The sequence below is a fragment of the Lathamus discolor genome, chromosome 5 (assembly GCF_037157495.1).
Source record: "Lathamus discolor isolate bLatDis1 chromosome 5, bLatDis1.hap1, whole genome shotgun sequence".
NCBI classification, from domain to species: Eukaryota; Metazoa; Chordata; class Aves; order Psittaciformes; family Psittacidae; genus Lathamus; species Lathamus discolor.
Genome location: NC_088888.1, coordinates 111269616 through 111282552, shown reverse-complemented (window position 1 = coordinate 111282552; position 12937 = coordinate 111269616). Strand labels below are relative to the sequence as shown.

At 63.3% G+C, this 12937-nt stretch overlaps 2 protein-coding genes across 5 annotated transcripts; both read left to right on the top strand.

The window, feature by feature from the left end:
* The first annotated feature begins 24 nt into the window (after positions 1 to 24).
* LOC136015692 (uncharacterized) lies at positions 25 to 4929 on the top strand. 4 transcript variants are annotated; one of them, XM_065681967.1, is made up of 2 exons: positions 25 to 93; positions 566 to 4929. In XM_065681967.1, exon 2 carries the CDS (start codon positions 801 to 803, stop codon positions 4497 to 4499), a length of 3699 nt encoding a protein of 1232 aa, XP_065538039.1. In that variant the 5' UTR covers positions 25 to 93; positions 566 to 800; the 3' UTR covers positions 4500 to 4929. The 4 variants fall into 4 exon arrangements, with proteins under 4 accessions (XP_065538039.1, XP_065538040.1, XP_065538038.1 ...); XM_065681968.1 differs by having other exon boundaries at positions 57 to 99; XM_065681966.1 differs by having other exon boundaries at positions 81 to 199.
* Positions 4930 to 7091: 2162 nt separating this feature from the next.
* SCARA3 (scavenger receptor class A member 3) lies at positions 7092 to 12553 on the top strand. The gene is made up of 6 exons (XM_065679240.1): positions 7092 to 7432; positions 8554 to 8613; positions 8683 to 8802; positions 9264 to 9362; positions 9782 to 10825; positions 11776 to 12553. The coding sequence occupies exons 1-6, from the start codon at positions 7426 to 7428 to the stop codon at positions 12213 to 12215; spliced, it is 1770 nt and encodes a 589-aa protein (XP_065535312.1). The 5' UTR covers positions 7092 to 7425; the 3' UTR covers positions 12216 to 12553.
* The last annotated feature ends 384 nt before the right edge of the window (positions 12554 to 12937 follow it).

The window sequence follows — 12937 nt, the reverse complement described above, 5'->3', positions numbered from 1 at the left end:
GAAGGGGCGGGGCGGGGCGGGGCGGGGCGGACCTCCCCGAATCCCCCCTCGTGAGGAGGAGGGGGCAGCCCCGGCGCGGCGGGACCGGAGCGGGTGCGGGTGCGGGTGCGGGTGCGAGGCCCCGTCGGGGCCCCGTCGGCGCGCGTGCCCCAGGGCCGAGGGAGGCCCCGTGCGCGGGGCAGCTCCGCTGGGGCCGTGGGTGAGACGCGGGTGGGCGCGGAGCGGGCTCCCCCCGGGCTGTGCGCGGGGCGTGGGGGGGCTTGGAGGGGCCGTGTCGGGACGCGCTCCCCGGGGCCGAGTGCGGGGCACGCGTGGCTGTGCGAGCCGCCGCGGGACCAAGGGGGAGAGCCGCGGGTGCGTGGGGTGCGGGCTCTCCGGGGTCATGTGCGGGGCCCGCGGGCGAATGCTCTCCGGGGAGCACAGGGGTCACGGGGCGTCCGCTGCCCCCGGCCTGCCCGGGGAGCGGGGTCTGCCCCTCGGGACCCCCGGCTGGATGGGGGCTGTGGGAGGGTGCGTGCGGGCTCCCCCCTTCCCCAAGCCTCACTTCCCGCTCTGCTCCCCGCAGCCCCGCTGCACGCGGAAGAAGAAGAAGGGACGTCTGCGGAGGAGGGGCCATCCTGGTTGTTGTTTGCCGCCGTCACCCCTGCGAGACACCTGCCTGACCTCTGCCTTCCTGCCCCAGCCTCCTCCTCCTCCCCAGCCACAGACCGCATCCCCCGGTGCTGCCGCAACGCCCCGTGCCGCGGCGGTGGGCGGCGGAGGCGAGGTGACCCCCGGCGTCCTGCCTGGGTTTTGGGGTGATGGCCTATTTCCGAGGCAGGAAGCACAAGCGGAAGGGGGGTCTCCCCTCGCCGGCGGCCTCGCAAGCAGCAGATTTGGGGTTGCTCCTCCAGGAGAGCAGCCCCCAGCCCTGGGTGGAAGATGCTGTTCCCCGGCAGCCAGCGGTGGGGGACCCGGAGGAGGACATTGCTGGGTTCTGCCTTCTCCCGCGCCTCCGTAAGGGCTGGCAGCTGAGCAAGGCCCTGCGGTTCCTGTGGCACGAGTCATGGCTGAAGGATGGGAGCAAGAAGCGAGGAGCCGAGGAGAGCCAAAGAGCCTCCGGGGTGCAGGCACAGGCTGCCCAGAGGTGCACCAAGGTGGAGGGGAGAGCACCGGGGCTGCCGGAGGAGCTGGGGACCAGCCAGAAAGCCCCCCAAGGTGGGGAAGTTCACAGCGCGGTCCCGTTGCCTGGGGATGAGCCGGTTGGTGGATGGAAAGCAAGGGACGGGGATGTGCCAAAGGAAGGTGGTGGCCATGGGGGTGAGATGGGTCAGACTCAGCATCTGGTCCAGGCAGGCACCAGCAGGGATATGGAGGGAAGGATCGCTGGCTCATCCCAGAGCCTGGGCTTCAAGGTGGAGGGCAAGGAGGCTGCCACCATCCCTCAAGGTGACGGGCAGGACTTTAGCCCTCTGTCAGCAAAGGGAAGCTCTGGGGATGAGCGGAGGGGGAAAGTCTGGGAGAAGCTGCATCACCACGGAGAAGACATGGCGAGGTGGGAAGGGAGGTCCACGAGAGAGCTGGCCGTCAGGCTGATTGAGGTGATCCTGCAGACAGAAACCAAGATGTACCCTGTGGAGATGGGGAGCAAGAGCACCGGGCAGGAGCAGGCAGCGGGATGGACGAGAGCCAGTGTGGGCAGCTCTGCGGAGGTGCGTGCTCTGGTGGGCACCAATGAGGACGTCTCCACAGCGCGGCAGCGCCCACAGGACCTTGCCGTGTACCCCGATGTCCCTGTCTCTGGGTCCACGGATGGAGACAAGCAGCCGGAGCCGTTTGGGGACGAGCAGATCTGGGAGGGCTCTGATGATGATCTCCCGGAGCAGGGAGGGCCACCAGCAGTTCCTAGTCCTTCAGTGCAGATCCACTGCGTCGTGGTGGTCGGGGCCAAGAGCGAAGAGGAGTGGAGAGAGGAATTCGCAGCCGTGTGGTCGCGGCACGAGATGGACTGTGGGCTGGTGTCTGGGGAGCAGGAGGTGAGCGGGGGACCGGCGCCCTTCCAAAAGCAACCCCGACTGCCTGCAGACGAGGAAGAGGCGGTGGCGAGCATCCTGCAGACACTGCTGGAGGAGGGCGTGGTGGTGGAGGGCAGCTCTGCCTTCAACAGCCCTTTAAAGCTCACCCGAAAAGACAACGGGAGGATGCGGCTGACGCTGAGCTGCAAAGCTGTCAACAAGGCCACCCCCAGAGTGGTGGCTCCGGTAGCCCAGGACACGACCAAGCTCGTCTCAACCCTCAGCCCCAAGAGCAGGTACTTCTCCGTGGTGGATCTGTCGAACGCTTCCTTCGCCATCCCCTTATCCGAAGGCTCCAGAGCCAGGTTCGCCTTCACCTTCAGGGGCCAGCAGTACCTCTTCACCCGGCTGCCCCAGGGCTTCCACAGCACCACCGCCATCGTGAACCAGCGGGTGAGCCAGATGCTGTCCCAGCTTGGCCAAGGAGATCAGCCTTGGGTTGTTTCCCACATCGATGACATCCTCATTGCGGGGAGAAGTTACGAGGAGACCAGAGACCGAACGAGGACTGTCCTGGAGCTGATCCAGAAAACTGGCTTTAAAGCCAAGTTTGAGAAGGCGCAGCTCGTCCAGCGCGAGGTGCTCTACTTTGGGATGACCATCGGGGACAAGGGGCGAGAGATCCACGCCAGCAAGCGGGAGGGCATCCTCAAAACGCCCTGCCCGCAGGATGCGGGCAAGCTCCGCTCGCTCCTTGGGCAGTTTGGCTTCTTGCGGGATCACATCCCTGGCTTCTGGGAGATGGCGTTGCCGCTCCACCGCCTCACCCAGAAGCAGGTCAGGTGGGAATGGGGACCGGAGCAGGAGGAGGCGCTGAACCGCCTGAAAGGCGCTGTCCAGGCTGCGCCCCCCCTGCGATTCCCCGATAAGTCCCAGCCCTTCCTTATCAGGTTAACAACTGGCAAGGAGGCGGTAGGAGCCTCCCTGCTGCAGGAGGATGAATGCGGCCAGCTGGTCCCAGTGGGACACAGCTCCCGCATCCTGAAGGACCACGAGGCCTCCTGCCCGCCGCAGGAAAAGGGGTGCCTGGCAGCGGTCTGGGCCGTGCAGGCCTTCGAGACCCTCACGGGGCCGGCCCCCATCCTCATCCGGATGCCCCATTCCCCATGGAAGTATCTGCTATGGGGAGAAGCGTTGCGGTCCCGTGGAACAAACCCACACCCGGCGCAGTGGACTCTGCTGCTGGTGAACAACGGAGCGATGGCAAAGGGCCCCCCCACTAACATCCTGGTCCCCATCGCTCCCTCCCTTCCGGAGCTGTCCCCCGACATCCCCAAGGCCAGCGTGTGGTTCACGGCCAGCAAGAGGAGTTGCTCCATCGGCTTTGCTGCAGTCAGCCTAGAAGAGCGGTGGCTGCTCGGGGCGAGCAAGGGTGGCTCGGTGCCAGGCGCGGAGCTGGTGGCTCTCAAGCAGCTCCTGCAGCATCACGGGCACTCCTCACCCCTCTATGTGTACATGAGCTGCTGGTCCTTGGTGGAGAGGTTGGGAAACCAGACGGGTGAGCAGGAGTGGGGAAGCTCCGGCAAGGGTTTGTGGGCAAGCATCCTGCGGTGGGTGCACAGCAACCCGGGGATGCTGCACGTCCGTTGTGTGGGAGACGACTGGAGCGAGGAGCCTGAGGAGAAGGAGTGGAACCTGAAAGCGGCCAGGAGGGCTTGGGCGATGTCGGGCAGGGCTGGGGGCTGCTGGCAGGTTTGGGAGCCTTCAAAGCATGAGAAGCAAGAAATAATCGCCCAGTGTCACAGCTGCCTGCACGACGGCGTGGAGGAGACGCTGGCACGGGTGCGGCAGGTTGCGTCCTGGGAAGAGGACCGCAAGCAGGTATCCCGCTGGGTGCAGAACTGCCTGCGGTGTGCGGATGGAGCAGGCAGGGTGCTGGCCCAGCGGACAGAAGGGCCGTGGTCGCAGCTCCTGCTGGGCTGCATCAGTGGCCTTACCAAGACCGAGGCCGGGCACCGCTTCCTCTTGGTGGTGGAGGATGAGTTTTCGGGGTGGGTGGAAGCCTTCCCGATGAAGGAAAGGACAGCGGAGGAGGCCGCCGAGGTGCTCTTCAGGGAGGTGTTTGCCCGGTATGGGACGCCTCTCGTCATCCGCTTGCCGCATGCGCCGCGCTTCCTCTGGGATGCCGTGGTGGCGGCGACGGCACTGAACCTCCCGTGGGACGCGCAGCAGGCCAGCCAGAAGGGGCCGGCCGTGGCAGCCCTGAAGCGGCTGGCCTGGGGGGCCGGCAAGGGGTGGGTGAAGATGCTCCCCCTGATCCTGGCGGGGTTCAGGTCCGTACGGGCGCAGGAAGCAGTGCTAAGCCCGTACCAAATTGGCTTCCCGTTGGAGATGCGGAGGGGAGGCGAGGGGAAAGCCAACCCCCAGGGCAATGACTTTGCCTGGCTCAGCAGCTGCAGGAGGATGGGGCCCACTACAGGCACCAGACCAAAACCGTGCTGCTGAGGAACTGCCCAGGGGAAGAGGATCCATTGCCATAGCCCCCATCCCCTCCGTGAGTGCTGTGTGTGGTGTGGTGTGAGAGAAGGGGTGTAGGGGGCTTGCTGGGGGGGTTCTAGGCAGGGCTGCAGGGCTTTTAGGCAGGACTGAGCAACGCAACCTCTTCTGGCTGCAGTGTGCAAGCACAGGGAGGGAAGTGCTGGGTGCACCGGTTTTGACAGGGCTGGAGTTGGTTTCCTTCCTAGCATCCAGCACGATGCTGGGCTCTCCCGCTGGGATGGTGCTGCAGGGCTTGTGGGGAGCTGGGACAGCTTTTGCTGGGCACTGTGGAAGATGGCGAGCAACGGCCTTGGCATCCCCTGCTTTTGTTTCTGTATTTTCTTTCTATCTTCTTCCATTTACTCATTTATTAAACAGTTTTTACCTCAACCTACAAGTTTTCTTGGTTTTCCTCATCTTTTCTGTACTGGATTTGGCTGGGATAGAGTTAAATTCTGCATAGCAGCTGGAGGTTTGGATTAGGGCTGAGAACAGTGCTGATAACTGAGGAATGGTTTGGTTATCACAGTGCTTACACGGCATCACGGTCTCTTCTGCTTCTCACGCTCCACTGCCCACGATGGCTCACCCCTAACACTGGGGAATCACATCTCGAGACTCAGCTGGCTTTGGGAGCAGTGGAGGTGGAGAGAGGAGCCATCAGTGTCCAACACCCGACCCTCAACCCTGGTTAGTGATCAACCAGGGGATCTCCTGATTCTCCTTGTGGTTTTCAAAGGGTTGTGGGTCCATATCCTTCATCTCTCCTGATGGCTCTCCAAGGCCGCCTACGGCTTGAGGTCATAGAAATTGTAGAATTGTTTAGGTTGGAAACTCATCAAATCCTAGAACGATCTGGGTTGGAAGGGACTTTAAAGCTCATCCAGTTCCAACCCCTGCCACAGGCAGGGACACCTCCCACTAGACCAGGTTGCTCCAAGCCCTGTCCAACCTGGCCTTGAACACTGCCAGGGATGGGGCAGCCACAGCTTCTCTGGGCACCCTGTGCCAGGGCCGCAGCACCCTCACAGGGAAGCGCTTCTGCCTAAGAGCTCATCTCAGTCTCCCCTTTTTGCAGCTTAAAGCCAATGATGAGGGCGATGGAGGGCAACCAGAAACCCTGTGTGTGCACAGACCCTGGGGACAACCCCCACGCCCTAGTCTATAGGCTGGTTGTAGCCAGAGGAGCAGTGAGGTGGGATGCTCCCAGGCCTTTACCAGGAGCCGGTGTGGGGCAGTCACCCCAATGTGCAGTGGGCTCACTTGGGGACCCCCAAACAGCAAGCTGCATGTGATGGCAGGATCCAGGGCACAGCAGGTATCTGAGGGGCAGGTAGCCAAGGGACTCATGGCAGGGACCCATCTGCTACCCCAGCAGAAGTATATTTAGCACTTCCGTGGCAAACCAGAACTGCTGAGTCAGCATGGATGCAAGAGAGCAACCCCGCCGCTGACTTAGCACCTGCATTTAGCTGGATGGCCAATACTGCAGCCGGGCAGTGGTTAAAATAGCTGCAGCCAAAGGAAGCCGGGATCGGCTGACTTGGACATCTCTGGATCGGCTCCATTGGCCATGAGTTATCATGGACGGGCTGAGAAAGAGCAGCAAACGGCAGCCACTGAGGATGAGGGTGGTGTGAAGAAGACCTCAGCTGACAGCAAACATCTGCCGGCAGCACAGAAAGATGCCATGGGCTGGGGCACTGAAGGACACAACCGCTGCAAGAGCATCACTTGTGGGGCTCTGGCGATTATAAATGACTGTGATAGGCTTCGGTGTCTTCTGTGGTACAATGTGGTGGGGAAAGCTCGGGGAAACAGCAGAGAGACCCCCAAAATGCCCCCAAAAATGGCTGAAGGGGCTGAGAGGGGGACTCCAGGACTCAAAACCACAAGGTCACTATGTGCAGGAGCCGCATCTGAGTGAGGAGGGCACAGGCAGGCGCTGGTATGTGGAATAACACAGAAAACCAAGCGAGGTGAGAGGGGCTGGAGCGAGCAGCGGAGGTTTGCAGACCCCACCTCGGCACCCCAGGGGTGTCCGGGGCAGGAGGAGGGAGGCCGTGCAGGGAGGAAGCTGCCTGGAAGCCCGGCCGGATCTCGGCAGAGGGCAGCAGCAGCACGACACAGAATCAAAGCCTCAATGGGGAGGGGTCTCAGACCCCCACAGCTCTCCCGTCCCATGTCGCTGAACTGGGACCAGCGCTCCAAAACAGAGCCAAGCCGCAGGACCCCAACCCCGACCCACAGCGCCCCCTGTTGCTGCCCCAGACCCAGGGGCCGCACCCCAACCCCATCTCCTCATATCCCTGCCCCAAAGCAGGGTCCTGGAGCACAGACCTGTACCCCTGATCCAGATGCATGCACCAAACCTCCCATCCTCCCCCTATCCCTCCCATGTCCCTTTGCCAGTCTCCCAAGCTCTGCTCCCCAAACCAGGACCCCTTCCCCAAGGCTCAGATCCCCCCAAACAGGGCTGAGTGAGGCCGGCACGGCCCGGCACAGTACGGCATCGGTCGGACATTTGTTAGTCATTAGGGCTGGAGGGAAGGAGGGCGGGCGCAGAACCAGTCTTTCTTCTCCAGCACATATCCCAGCGCCTTTTGGTGGCCGGCATCCAGGCTGGCCGTGCTCTGCCATCGCCCGTCACCCGTCCCCATCCCACGTGGGCAGAGGCCATGGGTGCACGGGCAGCCCTGGGGATGCTCTGGCACCGTGGCTGCTGTTGAAGGCTCCCCAGGAAGTTTTGGGAGCGGGGGGCCAGCGGGGGGGAGCAGCCCCGGCCATGCTGGCCGCTCGCTGAGACGCCCTGGCAAGAGACGGATGTGGGAGCCGGGACGGTGAGGCCTGGGTCGGTGAAGGATTGCACCCACCGACCCGCAGCTCCGGGGCTATGAGAGGTGAGTGCGGGGAACCCGGGGGGGTTGGAGCTGTGGGGAGAGTAACGGGACTGCTGGTACGGGGGATGAGGGGGGACAGTTGCGCTGGAGCCGGGGGGCAGCCGGCACTGGGTGAGTGCAACACCGCATCCCTGCGCCCCATGAGCAGCAGCTCCCCACATGGGGGCAGAGCTGGCTTTGCCCACAGCCAGGGACCCCCCCACCCCTGTGGGGAACAAGAGGGGCTGAGGAGGGGGGGATGTCCGGGGAGCCCTCTTGCCTGCTCGGAGCCCATCACTTGTTGACTCCATGGGGCAGAAAAGGAACATCTGGGACAGCCACAAAGCGAAGGGAGGACGGAGGGAACTGCTGCTGCCTCCAGCCCAGCGAGCCCCCCCCCCCCCGGCTCTTGCTGTATAAAGCAGGGGATGTCGGTGCCACGGTCACTCCCGCTGTGCCCGCACCCCCCTGCGGCACCCCCGGCTGGAAATCGCCCTTCTGCCAGCAAGGAGGTCGGGGAGGCCCTGGGCAGGGGCTGGTGGGGCTCGTGGGGAGCTGCGGGGTCACGGCACGACTCCCGGGGAGCCCTGGGGAGCCAGGGAGGGCGGTCGTGCTGTGTATGGGTGCTGAGCGCATCCCCCGTGCCGGAGCTGGGGGTGGGATGCGGCCCATGGCGTTTCCCACCCCGCGGGAGCATCCCAGCTTGCTCTACATCGGGATGGGGTCTGGGGTGGGTGCGGGTTTGTGGGTTTTCCTCGTGCCCATGGGTTTTGCAAGAGGGCAAAAGCCACACAAAGTCCCTCAGCGCTGGGAGCCAGTAGCCATTAACTTCTCCATCACACACATTTGGCCAAACTCTGTCAGATTTCCCCAAGTTTATGGTCTTGGAGGACAGAGTTCCAGAGAAGCAGGCGGTGGAGGAGGGATGTGTCCACGGGCTAGTGCCACCAGGCTAAGGGTGGGCAGTGAAGGCTGCTGTGTGGCTTCCCAGCTTTTCCCCGGGTTGCCGGGTGACACAAGGCTGGAGGCTTGGCAGCATCCCCCGGGACCCTGCGCATCCCCGGGGCTGGGAGGAGGGTGCAAGCAGCAGGCACAGCCCAGGCAGCACCTGCAGCTCCAGTCCCTCCTGTGTTGGCTTTCAGAAGAGGAACCGGTGGGAGGAGAGGAAGAGGAGATGCCGACCTTCAGCTACCGACCAAGCGGTAAGGACACCCCCTTAAGGGGTGAGCAGAGGGTACAGCAGGGCCTGATCCTTCCCCCTCTGTGCTCAGGCAGGGCACAGACCAGCTGCAGCCGGTGCCAGAAGAACCTTTCCCTCCAGACGGCTGTCAAAGTCCTCTACGTCTTCTCCATCCTCCTCATCGTGGCTGTGACCATTCTGGCTGCCTTGGGTGAGCTCCTGCCTTCCCCCCTGCCCTCTCTGGGGCAGCTCCTCGGGGATCCTGGGGCTCTCCCTAGGTGCCTGCAGCACCCAGGCATGGGCAGGAGCATCTGGCTCCCCCTGACCTGCCCCTGCGGTACCTGTGGAACCCTATGTGTGATGCCACCTTGCCAGGGGTTTACCCTTACAGAGACCTCAGGAACCACTTCAGAGCCCAAAGGTTGCTGCCCCATCACCTCCACGGGCACAAAACAGCCTCTGAGGCTCATCAGAGAGACAGCACACTCCCCGGGGCTGGACTCGGACCTTAGCTCAGCCCTGAACCTGAAAGCCCCTGGGGACATACATCCACCCTGCGGAGCCAGCACCCCCCAGCCTGGCTCTTCAGGCCCTGGCCACCCTCCTTGCCAGGGACCAGGCCGGGAGGACAATCGCATCCCAGTCCCCTGACCAACCGCCTTTCCTCCGCAGTGTTCAGGAAAGTTGACTCCATCTCCAACGACATCAGCTCAGCCCAGACCTATTATGAGAAGAAGATCGTATCCATCCAGGAGGATCTCCAGGGCTTGGGTGAGTGGCTTGTACCTGGACCTGGAGGTCTTCTCCAGGCTTCGGCACCATGTGTCCCTCCAGCTGAGTGGACCTCAGGGTTGAAGCATCTCCAGTTTTCAGGTCCTGAGGCTCCCCCAGAGCCAAAACTCCACTTATGTCCCAGGGCTTTGGGGAGGGACAACTGTAGGACCCTGGGAGTGGGGCTGGATGGGGCTGTTTGGAAAGCTTGCTGCGCAGGGGTGGCAGGGGCAGGATGAGGGTGGGAGCTGGTGCCGGCTGATGGCATTGGGGTTGTCCCAGTAGTGGTTCCGTGGTGCTCGTCTCCAGGTCTGCAAGGACAGGCTATGGTGAGGCTCCGTCCTCCACCCTCAGCGGGGCGATCTCTAGGTCCAGCAAGGGATGGGGTGGGATAACAGAACCCTCTGCCCTTCCTTTAGATGAGAAGACCTCTGGGAACTGCTCCCTCTGCCACGAGACGGGGCAGCTGGGCCAGGAGATCACCAAGCTGCAGGGCGAGCTGGAGGAGATCCAGAAGATGCTTTTGGTTCAAGAGGTGCTGCTCGACCGGACCTCGCAGGCTCACGACCAGCTCTCGTCCACCAGCAGCAAGATCACCAGCGAGGTGGACAGCTGCTCCTTCTCCATCCGGCAGGTCAACAAAAGCCTGGGGCAGTTCCTGGCTGAGGTCGGGGGCTGGCGGGCCGTCACCTCCCAGCTAGACAACTCTGTCAAGGGCTTGGCCCAGGAGCATTACGACGTCCGGGCAGCCATGCAGCAGGTGAACTTCACCTTGGGGCAAACCTCCGACTGGATCCAGGTCATCCAGAGGAAGACGGACGAGGAGACGCTGACGCTGCAGAAGATCGTGAGCGAGTGGCAGAACTACACCCGCCTCTTCGGTGGGCTGCGGGCCACCTCCGCCAGGACCAGCGAGCTGGTGAAGAGCATCCAAGGCAGCATCGGCGCGGCAGCTCGGCAGGTCGGGCAGAACTCGGAGAGCATGCACGACCTGGTGCTGCAGGTGATGGGGCTGCAGCTGCAGCTGGACAACATCTCCTCTTTCCTGGATGACCACGAGGAGAACATGAACGACCTCCGCTACCATAACAGGTACACGCAGAACCGCACGGCCGAGCGCTTCGAGACCCTGGAAGGTCGCATGGCGTCCCACGAGATCGAGATCAGCACCATCTTCACCAACATCAATGCCACTGACAGCCACGTCCACAGCATGCTGCGCTACCTGGATGACGTGAGGCTGTCCTGCACGTTAGGCTTCCACACCCACACCGAGGAGCTCTACTACCTGAACAAGTCCCTTAGCCTGGTCCAGGGTACCACAGACCTGCTGCGGGAGCGGTACAGCCTACTCAGCGCCCGGCTGGACTTTGACATCCGCAACCTGTCCATGGTCATGGAGGAGATGAAGGTGGTGGACGTCCGGCATGGGGAGATGCTGAAAAACATCACCATCTTACGAGGTGAGGTGCATCCTGGAAGTGCATCCTTCCCATCCCTGGCAGTGTTCGAGGCCAGGCTGGATGGGGCTTGGAGCAACCTGGTCTAGTGGAAGGTGTCCCTGCCTGGGGTCCATGGGGTTAGAACTAGGTGATCTTAAGGTCCCTTCCAAACTAATCCATTGTATAATTCTACAATCCTAGAAGGCACAGCCTAAGCCCTGCCCAGGGATGGGTTGGAGCCAGCCATGTTGGGCAGGCAGTCTTGGGGGCTGTTTCTTCTGTGTCTGAGCATGGTGGGCTCTTGGCTTTTTGGAAGCATCCTGCACCCATGGCAGGTGGTGGAGGATGCAAACCACCATTGCTGAGGCCAAGGCAGTGCTGGATGTGCAAGAAGGCACCCAGACACTTGCTCATGGATGCAGAAGTGTTGTGGGATGGAGCTGTGTGGACTTGGCTTGCAGAGCTGTCCCTGCCCGGGGGACAGGGACAGTGAGAGGGTGACCCACGTCCATCTACACAGCTGGTGGGCACAGTGGTGCCAGTGACACTTCTTGCTGGTCCTAGTGGAGAGGGTACAGCTGCCATTTGGCAAGGGTCCTCCAAGCTTCCTGCAGTGGCCTGGGGACACCTCCATCCACCCAGGGGAGCAGTGTGGCTGCCCCTGCTCCACGGAGCCCACAGGCACGCCAGCATCTTCCCTTTCCACCGTGGACCACCCAGCCTGGACCCATAAGGCAACCACATCTGCATCCTCACAGGGCTGCCCTGATTAACGAGCCTAGCTGTTTCCTGGTCCTGGTTTTAGGGGGAACCCTGTGGTGGTCCCATGGCACCGTGCCCCCCACGCAGTGCCAATTGCCCCTGGAGCCCACAGCAAGCTCTGCAGGGTTGGGGCATCTCCTGCTCTCCTCATTTTGGGGTGCTTCTCTCCCCTCCCCATGCTTCCTATTCACCCCCTCCTCTCCCCCCAGGTGTGCCGGGCCTCCCGGGCCCCCGCGGCCTCAAGGGTGACGTGGGCATCAAGGGCCCCCCAGGAAGCGAAGGAGAGAAGGGCGACGCGGGCAGCCTGGGCTCACCGGGACCACAGGGACCCCCCGGCCCTGCAGGACCCCCTGGCCCCCAGGGCGAGAGAGGCCCCCTGGGCTTGAAGGGCTTCCCTGGCCTCAAGGGTGCCAAGGGCAGCTTCGGGCAATCCGGCTCCCAGGGACAGGGTGGACCCAAGGGAGACCCCGGTCCCCCCGGACCAGATGGGGTGCCGGGGCAAGTGGGACCCCCCGGCCCGCAGGGCAAACCGGGGCTCCCCGGGACCCCTGGGGCTGTGGGTCAGGCCGGCCCAGTGGGGCCCAAAGGAGACCCCGGTTTGCGGGGTCCCCCAGGGCTGCCGGGCCCCCCTGGCCCCCCAGGACAGTAACCAGCCTGCTGCCAGCCAGGGCACCGGGATGGTGGGGTGGGGGATCCCCACTGCTGACCCTCAAGCAGCCCTCGGTGCAGGGGTGTGAGGCAGAGCCTCGCAGGACGGGGGGCAGAGGGGTGTCCCCCCGCGTGAGGGTCTGGTGCTGGTCTCCAGCTCTCAGGGACGCTCCAGCTCTGGGCTTGGCCGTTCCCCACTCTGGGTTGGGGGGTCCCTGCTGGACGGGGTGCAGCTGGTTTGTGCCTTTCCTTCCCCCCCCCCCCCCAGCCACCTCTGTGCCCCACAGACCCTGCGCTGTGTCCCCAGTGTACTCACAGCACAATAAAGCTGTATGGGGACAGGCGGCTCCTGTGCTGGGGGGACAAAGGGGTGCACAGGGGGAGTAACCACAGCCCAACTGGTGCCGGTGGTGGGGTGCAAGTGGGGTGAAGTGCGTTGTACTCACGTGTGCAAGAGGGAGTGAGCATGAGTGAGTGTGCATGTGCATGAGCGTGCTCACGTGTGCATGCCTGCATGCGTGCTCATGCCTGTGCATGAGTGAGAAACAGCACGAGCGAGGCTGCATGTGCACATGTGGGCACGGCACACACGTACAGGTGCGCACACAGGTGCCTGCGGGTGTGTGCACACATGTGCATGCAGGCATGTGGAAGCATGCACATGTGCCACGTGCGATGCGGTCTCTGATGAGGTCCCCACTCCCCACCTCACCCCCCAACAGG